The 16,167-nt window shown below is 53.3% G+C and overlaps 2 protein-coding genes across 4 annotated transcripts in view; one reads left to right on the top strand and one right to left on the bottom strand.

The window, feature by feature from the left end:
- Positions 1–4,774, top strand: part of ATXN2 (ataxin 2) — a 64,870-nt gene extending 60,096 nt beyond the window's left edge. Inside the window, exons 23-26 of the mRNA XM_015567352.1 lie at positions 344–489; positions 1,070–1,297; positions 3,395–3,563; positions 4,345–4,774. Of these exons, the coding sequence (XP_015422838.1) occupies positions 344–489; positions 1,070–1,297; positions 3,395–3,563; positions 4,345–4,373 (572 nt within the window). The 3' untranslated portion in view covers positions 4,374–4,774. The remainder of the gene's footprint in view (positions 1–343; positions 490–1,069; positions 1,298–3,394; positions 3,564–4,344) is intronic.
- A 3,262-nt stretch (positions 4,775–8,036) lies between these two features.
- Positions 8,037–16,167, bottom strand: part of SH2B3 (SH2B adaptor protein 3) — a 12,130-nt gene continuing 3,999 nt past the window's right edge. Inside the window, exons 2-7 of one of the 3 annotated variants that reach the window (XM_015567355.1) lie at positions 9,633–9,734; positions 9,457–9,548; positions 9,279–9,373; positions 8,960–9,174; positions 8,703–8,874; positions 8,037–8,589 (exon numbers count right to left, since the gene is read on the bottom strand). In XM_015567355.1, the coding sequence (XP_015422841.1) occupies positions 8,294–8,589; positions 8,703–8,874; positions 8,960–9,174; positions 9,279–9,373; positions 9,457–9,548; positions 9,633–9,734 (972 nt within the window). In that variant the 3' untranslated portion in view covers positions 8,037–8,293. Of the gene's footprint in view, positions 8,590–8,702; positions 8,875–8,959; positions 9,175–9,278; positions 9,374–9,456; positions 9,735–16,167 lie in introns of all 3 variants that reach the window. The other 2 variants (XM_015567354.1, XM_015567353.1) reach the window with 2 other exon arrangements.

Genomic DNA, 16,167 nt, shown 5'->3' with positions numbered 1-16,167 from the left:
GTGTGTGTGTGTGTTGGGGGGGCAGGGCGGGGAATATTGTTTGACTTGTTTCTGCCTTTGTTAAGTTACCTTTTCAGGAAAACCAGTAATTGTTTTAAGAATAAATTTAAACTATATAATGTGTACAGTTGTGTTACCAGAAATAAAATGCTAATCTGATTGTTAAGCAATAACTTCATACTTAATTTTTCATGATAATTGATGGTTAAATGAAGTCAAATGTAGAGATTGGTAACAACATAAGTTAGGCCTTGAGCATCAAGAAAGCTCATTTGGCGAGGCATACAGGCAGTTGGGGTCTTCACCTGTGTCAGTTGTACACACCCCTTTTTTTTCACTTCAGTTTCCACGGGCTCCCTGGCTCAGCAGTATGCGCACCCCAATGCCACCCTGCACCCACACCCTCCACATCCTCAGCCTGCAGCCACCCCCACCGGACAGCAGCAGAGCCAGCATGGTGGAAGTCACCCTGCACCCAGTCCCGTCCAGGTGAGGAGAGACCCAGAGGTCTCCATGGCGTTGCTTCCTCTTCTGTGCTAAATGTTTCTTCCATGCCAGGATTGGGGTCTGGGACTACGTGATCAGAACACCCAGCAGCCCGGTGCTGCCAGCGTGCATTCTGCAGACGATGCCCCTGGGGCTGGTTTTAAGTCACATTAAGAGAGATAAGAATAAACAGCAGCATTTAAAAATCTAATTGAACGTAGATAAGGAATTTGCTTGGGACTTTTTTTTTAAATTCCCACTGTTTATATGATGAGTTTTCTTGTTTCTTGAGTCACGTTTGTTAACGGAGATGGTTGGGTATTTCTGACAGCTGTCGGCTCCGTGGGCAGGTCTTGCTTCACCTCGGCCACGCTGAGACTGGGGCTTATCCCAGAAAGGAGGTCTCTGAGTGGGTCCCTCCCTCTCTTCGCTCCCTGCTATTCTCCTGTGCTTGCTATTCCCGCACCCTAGATGCGCCAGGTGGAGCCCATTTTCATGCACAAGGCTCAGCTTTGGTGCGGCCCTTAACTGTTTTTCATAAAAAAGGTGGTTTGCTTAATTAATTCTTTCTGTCACTTTGCAGCACCATCAGCACCAAGCCGCCCAGGCTCTCCACCTGGCGGGTCCGCAGCAGCAGTCAGCCATTTACCACGCGGGGCTCGCACCAACCCCGCCGTCCATGACACCTGCTTCCAACACGCAGTCGCCACAGAACAGCTTCCCAGCAGCACAGCAGACAGTCTTCACAATCCACCCTTCTCACGTCCAGCCGGCATACACCAACCCGGCCCACATGGCCCACGTACCTCAGGTAAATCAGCTCTAGCCAACTTTCTGCGAAGACTGAGTAGAATAGGAAGGTTATCAGATCAGCAGCCAAGAGCCGATGCTCTCCAGGCTAGGAAACCCTGTGTGATCTGCCTGTCTCCCTTCTCCCGCTCAAATACACGTGATCTGGCCCTAAATGGATGTTTGTGTGGTTTTGTAATGGGGTCAGTGAAGTTGCTGATTGGTCAGTCCTTTAACGTTTTCCAGCTGAGACCAAGACCATATAAATATCTTTGACTCTGGAATGCAACCCGGTCCTCCTTCCCTTCCTGTGTCTGCTTTCTATGTTTAAATAGCTTCATTGAGATATAGATGTATGTCTCCATACATATACTCTCTCTCACACACACATACACTGTCCCTCTCTCTCTCTCACACACACACACACACACAATGAGGTGTGTGGCAGGGAAGATGGACCTTCACAAATTCTTAACTCTCTGGCTACCCTGGGCCTGTCAGCTTGAATGTTGGTCACATGGATCCAGAGAAATCTCTCCTGTTTTCTCTGGCTGTCCATACATTCGTCTTGACCATGTGTTGAACTGCTGAAGCGGCTTGCCCTTGTACATCGGTGCCGTGTAACGAGAGGCTGAGAGCACCCAGGTGTTCGCATTTTTCTTAAGGAGCCGCTCTGGAAGCACTTTGGAGCTCATCTCCAGTGTACACTTTAAAGGTTGGAAGGTGCGGTTGCTGTCTCAGTGGTTGCTGTTTGCATCAGCTGCTGATAAAAGTCCGATGCTATCCAGGGCCAAGTTGGGTTGTCGTAAGGAGGAAGAGGACCTGCACTGAAGTTGGGCTCTAACACTGTCCTTGAGGCCCGCCCTGGAGCTGTGGAAGGCGAATTGGCTGTATTCGATGTCTCTTTTTGCTGCTTTCATAACAGCACTTAGGTGGGTCTGACTAGACTCCTCACTGAGCTCCAGTTCATGTCCAAGTGCACCCCTGAGGCTGGTGTGGGGCTGGAGAGGACGCTCAGTGGCGCTCTCGGGTGGCCGTGTCATAGACCCACGGCTCTGGGAGTTGGCGTGTGTGGCACTGCAGCGGATGGTTTGCTCTGGATGTGGGCGGGATTGCTGTGGTCAGTGGGTCAGCGTGGTTGGTTGGCTGGATCCGGAGCTTCATGAGAGTGGGGTCCTGTAGATGTCGAGCAGAGGCTGGCGGCTAAATAGGTGTGTGAATATAGGTCGGGGTTCCTAAAACCTCACTTTTGTGTTTTTGTGCTGAAAGAGCAAAATGGATTAACACAGGGAAGCCAGATACGCCATGGGCCCTTTTGAAAATGTAAGATAATGAAAACAGCATTTCCTTCAGGCTTATCAGGGTCTGGAATTGTGCACGGTGTCGAAAGGGCTCTTCCTGGCCCTGCCAAAACCTTCCCAACTTGACAGTGAGACCAGGTCGAACTCACTGTCACTCAGTACAGGGACCCGGGGCCGGACGGACTGTTTCTTCCTCTCCCCATCTCACTGGCGCCATTCCCTGCAACCTCCTCTTCCTCCTACTCATCAGCGTCTCTCTCAGCAGAGCAGATTCTCTCCTCACTGCCCTGGCTCCCTCCCCACTGAGAGTGCTGGTGAGCAGGCAGCAAGTAGAAGGGCTGGGTGGGGGGCAAACAAGAAGAGTAATCCATGGAACAGAATTTGACAAGTCTCCACTTAAAAGTAATGATCTGCTTTCCTGTTTGAAAGGAACAGCCTTTGTAAAACTACTTCAGGCCCCTCATGGAAGCCAGATTCTCAAGCGTGATTGCTTCTCGCCTGTTACGTTGGACAGGTGGCCCTGGGGTCTGAGATTTGTGTAGAGAATCACGTGATCAGAAACGAAGGCTAGGACATGATTCTCCCCGTGGTCAGGGGGTGTCTGTCCCCTCAGCCTTGCAGGATCGCTCTGCTGAAGGGCGAAGCATGTCTGTAGGGCAATGGATGTCCGACTAGGGAGTGTCCCCAGAGAAAAGAAGGGGCCCTGGGGGCCCACTGTTGCCCTTTCCTGAGAGCCCCAGCCCCTGAAAGGAACACAGTTAACATGTTGTTTAAGCTGGAGATGTTGCCTGTATGCGTAAAAGAGCTCTCTGTTTCAGGCTCATGTACAGTCAGGAATGGTTCCTTCTCATCCAACTGCCCATGCGCCAATGATGCTAATGACGACACAGCCACCCGGCGGTCCCCAGGCCGCCCTCGCTCAAAGTGCACTACAGCCCATTCCAGTCTCGACAACAGCGCATTTCCCCTATATGACGCACCCTTCAGGTGAGGCGTGTGTGTGCAGGGGCCGCCGGGCACCCCAAGCATTCTGCTCGCACAGGTCGAATGGCAGGCAGAGCCAGCGCTTCAAACCCTGCATTTGAGAACTAGCAAGACCCGTCAGTGTGCACAGTAGGGACTGTGACGATCAGTCAGTGTCAGGGCCTGAGGCTCCGGGCCGAGTGTGTGTGTGTTCTGATGGTCCAGGTTTGGCTTGAGGAGCAGCGGCAGCTGTGGAGCTGATGCTGCCTAGGACTCAGTTGGCCTTCCTTGTTACGACAGGCTGGGCAGGGCAGCGGTTTCCTTCCTGAGTCCCAAGTCTGCGTGGGGGTTACCACCATGATAGTTTGATCGTAGCTCTGGAGAACACTGCTGACGAGCAGTGCTGTGTGTGGATCGGCTCTGTGTAGCATTTGCTCCAGCCGGCACCCTGACAGGGAGAGGCCGTGATTGTGCTAACACTTGAGATTGCCATGGCGTTCCTCTGAAAGCAGGACTGGTGCTTGGCTAATATTTGGGGAGGGGGTATGTTACAGCCTGTTTCTCTACCCCATGAGCAACAAGTCTTCTGGGAGTTTTATCTGAAGTGGTTTTACGTCTTACTGGTTTGTTCTACCCCTCTTTCCCCTCCTCCCCCTTTGGTGCAGATGGGAGGGGGAAGTGAACTAAATTTTGAGTCCTGTTCAGCTAGCACAAGGATAGTTTACAGTCATGTGCTGCAGAGACACTAGGCTGATGTGCGGTGTTGCCAGTTTTCTGTTTAAATATTCACTTTTCTTTTTTACAGTACAAGCCCACCACCAACAGCAGTTGTAAGGCTGCCCTGGAGGAACCGAAAGGCCAAATTCCCTCCTCCCTTCTACTGCTTCTACCAACTGGAAGCACAGAAAACTAGAATTTCATTTATTTTGTTTTTTAAAAATATACGTTGATTTCTTGTAACATCCAATAGGAATGCTAACAGTTCACTTGCAGTGGAAGATATTTGGACCGAGTAGAGGCATTTAGGAACTTGTGGGCTGTTCCAATTCCAATGCTGTTTCAGAGTCCCGCAAGTACCCCAGCTCTGCTTGCTCAAACTGGAAGTTATTTATTTTTTAATAACCCTTGAAAGTCATGTATACATCAGCTAGCAAAAGTAACAAGAGTGATTCTTGCTGCTATTACTGCTAAAAAAAAAAAAAAATCAAGACTTGGAACACCCTTTTACTAAACTTGACAAAGTTTCAGTAAATTCTTACCGTCAAACTGACGGATTATTATTTATAAATCAAGTTTGATGAAGTGATCACTGTCTACAGTGGTTCAACTTTTAAGTTAAGGGAAAAACTTTTACTTTGTAGATAATATAAAATAAAAACTTAAAAAAAAATTAAAAAATAAAAAAAGTTTTAAAAACTGATATCCAGTTAGTGTGTGTTTGTATAAGCTACTAGTTAATACCAAGGCAGGAAGGCTGTGTTTTCTTAATATCCTGGAAGGTTAGCTGTCAAATGATTTTTCTTCTTCACCTTTAGTTCGGGTTCAAGGTTTCTCTAGGAAAAGACAAGACTGAGCTATTCTCTTTGGTGGATAGAGGTCCGCTTCCGGAGGAGGAAGGCTGGCCAGAGTTGGGCAGCATTGAAACTCCACACCCTCAGCCTGACTGATTCTGTAAGCTTCCTTTTCAATCCTCCTGAACCCAAATGAATGTCCTTAGCCAGGGGTCCTGACTCAGACATCTGTCTGTTTTACCAGTAGGGGGCAGGAGATACTTTTTAAAAAGCTGTGAATAAGATACCCCTGAAACTCATATATGTCAACTGTAATTGAAAAATAAGAATTCATTTTTTAAAAAAGAAACTTAAAACTGATAATCCGGAGGGCAGAAGAGGTGCAGTGATGTACAAAGCAGTTTACGGTTATAGACTCATAAGCACCTGTTAATGTCCTCAATTTATGGGAGGAGAACAAAGGGAAAAGCTAGTGTTTGCGCAAGGCAGCAATTTCAGAGACCACAGTCATCATACACAAGAGCTTTTAGATATTGTTGGCAACAAATCAATATTCTGAAAACATTTTTTAATTCACATATAGCAATTTATACATTATAGCAAAATTTGTTATTCAAGAATAAGTTACTTGTACAGTACATAAACAATATATAACAATTTGCCAAATACCTTCTTCTGCCTGTAATGATACAAGATTGAACCCATTTTCTGTGTTGTTACAATGTGGCTTATTCCAGCCCAACACTGGGTGACAGATGTGTCCTTCTTAGAGGCAGTGGAAATATACAAGTTCCTCTAACCTGTGGGAGATGTTAGAGCTCACATGACATTTGCAATAGGAGAGTTAGCCCTGAATAAAAGCATGAAGGAATCTTAGGCAACCCTTAGGGAAGGGAAGAGTTCAAGGCCTTGATTTTATATATAAAAATAGTGTTTTGTGGTCTAAGATTTTAATGATTGCTATTCCTTTTTCCTACACGGTCCAGAAATGATCAGAGGCAGAAGATTTATACCAGATAAAGCCATATGGATTGCTGGTCTAAAATTCAAGGCAGGTTAGTTGACTTAATTCTTTGGTGCTGGTGACTGTTAGTTTGTAAAAGTTCGTTAAAGTCAGATTCAGGAGGTGACGGTGCTGAGAGCAGTCCCCTGGCTGTTGTCTGGTTGGAGAGAACTGCAGCGACGCAGTACTTACTGTTCCTTTGGCACTCACAGCCCGGCTTTCTGTGGAGGTGCTGGCTTGGCCTCTTGAGGCCAGCGGTGGTCACATCAGGACTGGAAGGAGGGTGGCATGTGGGCTAGCTACGGCCAGCAGGGTCACTGTGAGGGATCAGCCCAGGGACCCACTGCTCCCTCTTCTCCAGCTCTACCTGCTCTAGCAGAAAGGAGAGGCCCAGCTTGGGGTCACTCCTTCCCAGCTTGGCGGGGCTTTCTGTCGGAATGTATTTGAGGTGTCCTGGTAACTCAGACACATTTGGAAAGGAAATACTTTCCTTGAACGTTTATACTGGAGCAGCCTGGAGCGGTGACTTCCGGCTCTCTGTTAGAATCTGAGCTGAGCCACTAGTTTGCTGCCTCTTGGTACTACCTGAGACGTCTATGCTGAGACTGCTTAGAAGTGGGTGCCCCTGGCTTGAAGATGTCATAGCCCAGATGTGGAGGGAGGGGGTAGGTGTGTTTCATTGTATATTTTGCCCTTTTTCTGCACCAGTGACTTGTCAGCATGGACTTTCTGTGATGAGCTTTATCTTTTAAGAGACATTCAAAATAGTGCGTGCTCCTCTGGTTCATGCTTTGCTTAGCGAAACCTGCTTGGTATGTAGAAAAGAAGCGTCCTTAGAAATGGACCGAAAATTTGGATCGGGGTCGGATCTGCTTTACAACCTGTGGAAACACCCAGGAGTGTTGGTTTTAAAAGTGAAAGTGAAGAGGTGGTTAGTTGATGCCCTGCGCCCCCCCCCCCCCAAAAAAAACCCACCAGAAAATGCTATAAGCACTATAAGCAAAAGTCTCACCTCTGACCTCTTAGAAACTGAGAGTGGCTGGAGGGAGCAGACAAAACCCTGACCCTGGCCAGATAAGGCAGGCAGGAGTTAAGTTCAGGCCAAGGTTTGGTTTAGCCTCTAATTGACGTGTATCATACATGTTAAAGCTGAGCTGGTCCCAGGAGCAGCTGACCTCACACTGTCACTGCCCCTCGTCACTGAGCCTTCTCTGGGAGGAGCCAGCCCCCAGGTGAGTGGTGTCACTTGTGAAGAGGTGTACGTGTGCATGCCCACACCTCAGAGGCAGCGGGACCTGCTGGCACAGTGCACCGGCTGAGCTGTTAGAGCAGCTCCTTGTCAGCCATGGCACCAGATTGAGCCTAAAACCTCGTGGGAAAATTGAATGAGCCATTGGATGCTGGGGGCTGAGCCCGCCAGGAAGGAGAACTTGCTATAGCAATGCCAGAAGCAGAATCCAGTTGTTTATTCCTAAGGCACCAGGTAGAACTGGAATTTGCCACCCTCCTAGTTCAGTAACTGCCTGGATTTCTCTGAAATGGCCACATGCTTCGCTTCTCTACATTTAGGAAGGACAGTGGCTCCTTGGCAGCAGGTGCTGGCTTAGCCCTAGTCCAGGAGGGTTGCATAGCTGTCTGACTACAAAAATCGAATGGGTATTAGTTCAAACAGTGCAGTGAAATAAGCAATGGTTTAGTTTTAAAACCTGAATCATTTGAAAAATTTATCTGAGGTAAAATGTTTAAAATCATTTTTGACCTTTAGCCTGTCCTGCCAGAGCTCTGTTGTAAGGCTGGGTCAAAGTGGATAGGCGCAGGGGCCGCAGAGCTGCATGTGGAGGAAGCTGTGCGGGAAAGCCATAGGGATCCAGGGCTTGTTAGTGTTTTGGGCTTCCTGATGGACCCCCTCCCCCCCACCCCCGTTCCCCACGTAGAAAGTCTGTCATCAGTTGTGACAGTGTCAGTAAGAAAAAGTTTCCACTGCCAGCCTGGTCCTGGGGGCCCGACAGGAGCTAGGGCATCTGCGGACAAGAAATACATCTGTAAACAATAAGGAGAAAGCCAGGTGGGAACTTACAGAAGGCCCTTTAACAGGCCTAATAGAAGGGTCACATCCAAATTGGAAGGAGCAGTTAATGTCCCTTCACTCTCTCTGAAAGGAAGGAAAGAAAGTACATTCTACCAGTTCCTGTCGCTTGCTTGCTCCTTCAGGGCCCTGTGGCCTGGGAGTCCACTGCCCGTCAGAGAGGCGTGTACTGATTGTCTATGGCCCGCAGGTGGCTCCGGGAGGAGGAGTCCATTTCGTAGTCTGAGTCCCGGGCACGGTTGGCAGGCTCCGACTCCAGGTGCCGCAGGCTGTTGGCCAGTTCCTCGGGCGAAGGCACCAGGTGGAAGATCTGCTCTTGCGGGGAGGAGCGGCCTGGGAGACCCTCCGGGCCCAGCCCCCGTGGACAGCCGGAGGAGCTAAGGTGGGGAAGGCCCAGCTCTGAATCCCAGCGAGAGAGGGAGAAGGGGAACAGGACAGTGTTGGAGGAACCTGGGGGACAAGTGACAAAGAGGCCATGTCGGAAGGTTTGCGGCAGCAAGCTTTCCCCTCTATGTGGTTCCCTGGGCCCTCCACCCCTTTATCAAGGGGCACTGGGTTCACACCTGGTGGCTGGGAGACGACCACGACGTAGCTGGACAGCCGGACATCGCATGCCGATCCACACTCGAGGGGGATGGGCGAGCGCTGGAAGTGGTGGAGCATGTCCATGACCGAGGGGAAGTGAAGGTGCTGCACGCGGCACTGGCCCCGCTCGGTCAGCGACAGACGCAGGTGCTGCATGGGGAGGAAGGGGAGGCTCAGGCAGTGGCCCCTAAGGGCCTTGAACTTGGGGGAGCAGCCCCACCTGCCTTGGCTATACCTTGGCTATGCCTTGGAAGTTGAATGTGAGCACATACTCCCCACGCCGGGTCTCGCTCTGCCGTACCAGGAACACTCCATGAGCGTCAGGGCCCTGCAGCTGAACCAGCTGAGCTGCCTTCACTCGGGAGATAGGGCCATGGAACCAGGGGTAGCAGGACAGGAAGTGATCTGTCTTCTGGCAGGCTGGGTCTAGCAACCCCCCAGGAGAAGCACCTGGTTGAGAAGATGTGTAATGGTGACCCCCTCTGGGGCACCTCACGACCTGGGCTGAGGCTGGGTTCTGACACACCCAGAGCACAAAGGCCCAGACACCTCACCTTGGTTCAGGGAATCTGTGCTTCCCCTGGGAGAGCTGGCCGTGCCAGGCTCCGGAGCGGAGGGAACGTGCAGCTCCGGGTCTGTGCTCTCCAGCCTGCAGAGAAGGCGGGGGTTACGGGTCTGGGAAGAGCAGGGTTGGTGTTAAAGCTGAGGTGGGAAGGGAGTCTGGTGCCTCACCCTTGGCCTGTGCACTTTCGGAGCTCAGCCATCCACGAATTCAGCTGCTGCTCGTCTCCCACCTCAAAGATGATGTCTGTCCGGTCCTTTACCTGGTGGGAGGAAGGGAGCAGCGGTGTGGGTCCGTGAGCTGTGTGTGCACGTGTTCCCCCGGGTGTGGAAGCTCCGTCACTCACCTTCAGCACAAAGGTGTAGAGGTTGTCGGGCATCTCGAGGCGTGTGCATCGCCGGACCTCCTGGAGGCTGGAGCAGGCTGCTTGTAGCTTGGGCTTTGAACTCTAGGAAACCCAGAGGTTGGTTACTCAGCCTTGTCCCTGATGGCCCCTTGCCCCCCACCCTCCCCCCAGGCCTCTGGTTTTCTGCTAAGCAGGCACCCCAAGTCTGGAGGAAGTTTGCGTTCTGGCTTGCAGGAGCCCGCAGAGGGTCCTCTTGTAGCCTCTGAAGCACTGTCCCCACATCCTGAGATCCCCAGAAACCTGTGTGGGCTGAGAGCCAACCCCCCCTCACCTTGCTGTGTGCCATTCCAGCACAACACATGCCTGCCTGCTGTCATCTGCTTCTCCCCACTGGGGAGCAAAGAGCTTATGCAGCCAAAACCCCTGAACAAGCCCAGAAAGGGGGCATCAGTGTCCACCCCCATCCACCTTTCTCCTGGTGCTGCCTGGCTGCTAGGGCCCCAGGTCATTGTGATGCCTTCAGCCCACCCCTTCCATCAGCTTCCTACAAGCATGCATCTCCTGGGCTAGCAGCCATCCTGGGGAGAGGATGCTATATTACCACATAGTCCAGAAGAAGCGCAAATCTTGGAGGTGAAGCCCGAGGAAGGAAAAGATCAGGCTTTGAACGCTAGAACCTCGAATTTCCCAAACCTCACTAATCCCGCCCTCAAGTCTCAGGACAAGGTGGGTGGGTTTGGCTGGAGGGTGGAGGTTGGCAGAGTAGCTTAGCCACAGGCTTTTGGGGCTTCTGCCAATGAGCCTGAAGGGGCAAAGCCTGGCACAGCTGCTCTGTTACAGCCAGCCGAAACCCTCACAAAACAGTGGGGCCAGGGGTCTCCCCGACACCCATAGCACACATGGTTCAGAGTAGGTGGAAACGATCCCAGAGCCCTACGCCAGCAAGAGCCCTTTCTTTCCAGGTCCTGAGTGAGCCTGGCTGGAGCAGGAGGCTCCGGGGCACCCTAGAACCCTCACTGCCCCCCATCGCCTCCATTTCCTCTGGTGACAAGCCTGATAAGCTTGTTTCTTCAGGGTCATGAGATGTCGCTGGCTGCTTCCAGCAGAGACCAAAGGAGATAAGATGGCGGAAAGAGCCTAAGATGGGTTGGGGAAGCCCCCCTGCCTCCAGCAGCTCTTTTCCCTGGGCCAGGAAGAAAGCCAGGTGCACCTGGGGAACAGCACAGCCCCTAACACATTGCACAGGGTGGGGTGGGGGTGGAAACAAGAGGTGGGCTTTGGGGGGTCCGACCTCTACCTCTGCCCAGAGGCTGCCTTTTTTCCAGAGCTGACCCCCAAAGCCCTGTGCTTCCCCATGCCGTAAGCACGCAGGAGCGGGGCACCTCTGACCCAGGGCCGCTGCCTGCCTGCAATCCCCTCCCACATGGAGGCGAGCGGGCAGACTGGCAAGTGAGGGTTGGCCAAACAGAGGCTCTTCCCAGTCCAGGCCCCTCCAGCAGGTCCCAGTCCTGCCCTGGCTGCTGGACACAGCATCTGGGGACAGTAACAGCAGCTCTAGGAACCACTCACTTTGTCTAACATCACAAGTTGAGGGAACAGAGCACAGAGGGGTGGCACAGCTAGTAAATCCCAGCCCCAGTGTTTTCACCTTTCCAGTCTCTTCCCCATCCCTTCCTTGTAACCCAGTTTCTCAGCCTGGGAGTCAGGTGTGGGGCCTGTGCACCCCCGGCAGCGTTCACAGCCAGCCAGTCTCGGAGCCTGTTTCCTGTCTACAGAAGGGTAAGGGACGGAGGGCTCGTTCCTTCCTTCTGCTTCTGCAGTTGGTCCTGCCTACCCCCCACTCCCTCCGCTGGCTCTAGCCTCAGGATCCCTGAGAGGAAGTAGGCCAGGCCAAGAGGGGAACAGGCCGAGTCTCCCTTTCAGTTCCACTCCAGGCCTGGCCCCAGTCCCAGCCCAGGGAGGGTAGAGATTAAGCAGCAAAGCCACTGGTTTCACTCTGAGTGTGGGGCCTCCGTGCCAGCTCCACCCCCGCAGCTGAGGAACTGCTGACCTGGCGGCTGTGGTGGGAAGAGGATTCCCCCTCGGCACCTGAGGGCCCTGGCCACTTACCTTCCTGAGGCTGAGCATGACGGCTTCCTCCTGTCTCCCCGGTAAGAACTGGGCTCTGAAGCAGGGGCGCTAACTACGTGCTGCCTGAGCGTGGGCGACGCCAGAGGCTCTGCCCAGACTGGAGGCAGGAGAGCATGAGGACAGAACAGCCCCACCTGGACTGGGCTAGACAGGACTCAGGAGCACCAGGGGCCTTTCTGGTTGAGTGCTGTGAGGGCACAGAACTGTGATGGTGAGAAGTGAACCCAAAAGGCACCACAGGGACATCTGGGGGCATCAGGTCCCCTGCTCTCCTGCCCTCTAGCCCACCTGTCTTACTGAGCAAGCTGGGCCAGCAAGCAGCTGCTCTCTGGACCCACCTGAGTCACAGCTGTGCTTAGGTGGTCAAAACGGCAAAGCCACTCCAGGTATTTGTGCTGTAAGCAGTCGCCTCACCCACCACCACCTGCAGCGTCCACTCCTGGGAGCAAGTCTCAGTTCCCAGTATCCAAAAAGCTGGCTTCTTTCTTAGGGCCATTGGGACGCCCGTGGGAATAACCCATTTTTTCTGTGCTCTGGCTGCTAGGAAGCGAAGATGCAAACCAGCTCTGCCACTACCCTCACAGTAGGGCCTGCCCTCTACAGCTGCCCTTGCTTTATAATCCCTCCAGGCTCTAAGGTCAGTCCTGACCCTCTGCTTGTATAGCCCTGGAGAAGGGCTCAGCCCTCCTGCCTGTGTGTCTTCGTCTTTAATAGCCCCTTTCTTCACAGGGTTAGTGTGGTGGCCGGCTGGGGCCTGAGGCCAGCCAGGTGGGTCCACTACAGCAGCAGAGGACTAGGTTACAGACCACCCTCAGCATGCAGCTCCCTCTCCACCTGCCAGAGTGTGGTACCACGCTCCTTTCCACCTGCAGTGAAATTCACACCTCCTATTACCTACATGCCTGAGACAATCTACATTAAAGTAAAATGTATTTCCCTGTGACTGTGCTTGAGTTTGTTTGAAAAGGTCAAGAACATGGAGGAGCCAGAGGGCAGGGTGAGCTTTGGAAGGACAATTGGTTCAGTGGCCATTAAAACTGGGCAGAAACTTCCATGTACTTGTACGTAAGACGGCGCAAGTCCTGGCTCTAGGTTTGTCGTCGGGTACTTTTGGAGGGTGGTGGGAACCGCTGTGCCCCCCCAGGGCCCTGTGATTCTCCCTGGAAGGGAGGGAAGCGAGGGTGAAGCAGACCTTCCTCCTGCAGGCCTTGCTGTCCCTCACTGCACCCGTCACTGCTCCCCGAGTGCTGAAGCGACAGCCCCTCCAGCTTTCCAGGGACTGGGATGTACCCTTCTCTACCTTGTCCTCACAACCACCTTGAGACCCTGGCAGAGAGACTGGCCAAGTCCTCACTGAGCTCCAGGCGCTGGTGCCCCACAGGAACAAGACTGTGTCCCCCAGTGAGGTGGTCACAGTAGGCCCAGAAGTCCCCATGGTTTGGGTTTATTCTAAGGTGGAGCGGGGAAGTGGAGCTCATGCTGAACCCCCTGACTGGGGCAGGCCGAACCCTCACAATGGCCTTGTCCCATCCACTGTGACTTGCCTGGCCACTAACGGGGCCTTTAACCTTGAGTGAAATCTTTGAGGAGAGACCAGTCCCTGGCAGTCTTGTCTCTCCAAGGGCTTTGGGGCCCTCCCTCCTCTCCTACAAATAGCAGTGGCGGGACAGGAAGCTGGAAATATAGGTTCCCTTGAGCGCATCTTGTGGCCTGGAGCCTGGCTCTGAAGGTGGGTAATGAGCCCTGGCTCCACCATTTACTCACTGCAGCTTCAGTTCACATGGCGACCACAGACAGAGCCTACTCGCCTCCCAGAAGTGGGGGAGGAAGGTAGGTCTTGGATGGGGGACTGAAAACACAGACACGGCAAATTCCAGATCCCAGTCAGAGAAAGCTTGGCCCTGCCAGCCCAGCACCAGAATGGATGCTGCCTGGATGGATAAGCAACATGCAACATCGTTACGGAAAACGCTTATTCAAGTCTTACTGATGGGTATCAAAGCAGCCTTTAAAAATACCACGCGAGAGAAATACCCTGCCTTGTTCCACAAGGATTTTAGTCGGGTTACAGGGACACTCAGGGAATCCCACTCGCCACAAGTTTGTCTGTTTCCTGGCAGCCAATGGAAAAGGATTTCCAAGAGAGGGCAGCCCTTGTGCTCAGCAATCCATTAAAGGCTCTGAGAAGAACTGGAGCAGAGAAACCTGTTGAACCCATGTGTTCCTGACTTGGACCACCCAGTGTCCTGCTCCGAAACCTTGGAGCCTGCACAACTGTTGCCCAGCAACCTCCCCATCCTGGGGTTTGGGAAGTAGTTCTGGCCTTAAGTCGCAACTCTGCCTCATCCTCCATGGACAAGCAGCTCGCCTCTCCCAGCCCAAGTCCCCACTTCCGTAAAGAGGAGTAACAGTGCCACCGCCCCTCCCATGAGGGAGCAGCAATATAGCCTGTACAAAGGCGCTCACGGTGGGTATGGGAAGGTCCCGAGAGCAGCACCAGGTGGGGATGAGCCTTAGGAACCCAGAGAAGCTATGGTCAGCTCCAGAGCCAAGCACCCCCAACCCTCACACTGTCCACTGTCCCTGCCCTGCAGGCATCTCTCAGGTTGTCTCCACTCGACCATGTGCTCCAGAGGCCTCCCTGTTCCCTTTGTGTCTTCAGCACGGCACAGAGTAAGGGCCTATGGGCGTTTGCTGAACACTCCAGAGTGAGAAGGTGGAGGAAAAGGCATTGGAGATTAAGGGAACACCAAGAAGTAATGCCCAGAGGTCAAAAAGTACAGCTGAGTCCACAAGATGGCTAGAGATCTGCTGTGGCTAGACATGACGCTGACAGCCTCACCCGACCCTTGAGTGAGCACCTACTGTGTGCCTGGGCTACCAGTGGCTTCTGGACTGTTGAATCCACAGGCCATCACTATTCGAAAGTTTTCACAGAAAAGAGCCTATCAAGGGATGGAGGTGCTGGGACCAAAGAAGTAGGAAGGTCCTTGTTCCAGAGTAAGACAGTCCTTGGTGTTAAGTCTGGGACACTAGGTGAGAACCTTCACCACTGCTTTGGGCCATCTGTCTGCCTGAAGATCGGTGGGGGCTCCCATGACCTCCCTGCAGCCCTTGAGGATGGTGTTTCATCCCACTTCACAAGTTCAAGACAAGGCTGAGGAAACCTGTGAAGACGGCACAGACAGCATCACAACCAGCTGGCCTGGAGCCTCTGCAAGAGAGCCCACTACCAGTGAAACCCACAGGCACCAAGGGGAGAGCTGGGCAGGAGGGCACAGCCGCTGCCCTTCCCAGGCACCAGGGAGCCCTGGGAGACCTGAAGGAGGGAGGGCACAGAGAAGAATGGTGGTGCTCACAGGGACCGCCCCTTTTTCCCCCCCCCCCCCCCCCACACACACACCTAGGGTGAGGAGTCGGAAAACGGTATCCTGAACCCCAAGGTGGGCAGCATCAGAACAGCTGCCACCCCTGGACAGCTACACCCAGAAATATCCAGACCAAGTTGCTTCCCACCCCCGCTCTGCTCAAAATTCACTTGTGGGCCCCACTGAGCTAAGTGAGGAAGCCCAAGTCCTTGCCGTGGCCCACAGACCCTGCACAGCCTAACCCTTATTAGCACCTTGACCGCTGCCTCCCTCTCATTCTGCTCCAGCCACACCGGCCTCCACTGTTCAATGTAGCAAGCACACGCCACCTCAGGGCCTTCGCACCCGCTGCTCCGCTGACAGGCAAGACTGCCGCCACAGCTGCACAAATCTGGCTCTTCTCAGACGCAGGTCGTAGCTAAAGTCACCTCAGGAAGGCCGTCACCGACCAGTGTCTGAAGAGCAGTCACCATGCCATCACCCTTCAGTTCCTTCACTGCATTTATCTACCTGTAAAACGGGCTCGGTGGGGACTTCGTCTTGTTCATGTGGCATTCCCAGCCCCGAGCATAGTACCTGCTAGGCTGTCCGTGCTCATCACAGGCCTTTTGGTGCCAAGTGTCATGGGTGCTGGGGATCAGTGGGGCACAGTACAGCCCCACTGCAGACACCCCACCCAATGAGGGCTAAGGAGGAGTGATAGGGACACCTCAAGGAGGGGGCAAGGCTGGGCCCCCCAGGGCTCCGGCTGGCCAGGGGAGAACAGCCCACACCAGCATGGTTACATGTTACAGATGGAGAAATGGAGGCCCTGAGAGACAGAAATCATTTGTCCTGGCCACAGAGGACCAGAAGATGGGGCTGAGTAGAGCCGGGGCTCAGACCCTCGTCTGCCCAGGCCCAGGGCCTGTGCTCTCCCAGGCCAGGTCTTGGCAGAGAAAACCTCCCTCCTCCAGGGAGCCTTCTCGGGCACGTCGCATTGGGGGAGTGCGATCCTGTGCCTCTCCCTCGGCTCTGGCTTATCAGGCCTGGCCTTA

This window comes from Myotis davidii, unplaced genomic scaffold, assembly GCF_000327345.1.
Source record: "Myotis davidii unplaced genomic scaffold, ASM32734v1 scaffold223, whole genome shotgun sequence".
Lineage (NCBI taxonomy): Eukaryota > Metazoa > Chordata > Mammalia > Chiroptera > Vespertilionidae > Myotis > Myotis davidii.
Note: the sequence above shows the minus strand (reverse complement) of the source record. Positions and strands in the feature narration are given on the sequence as shown.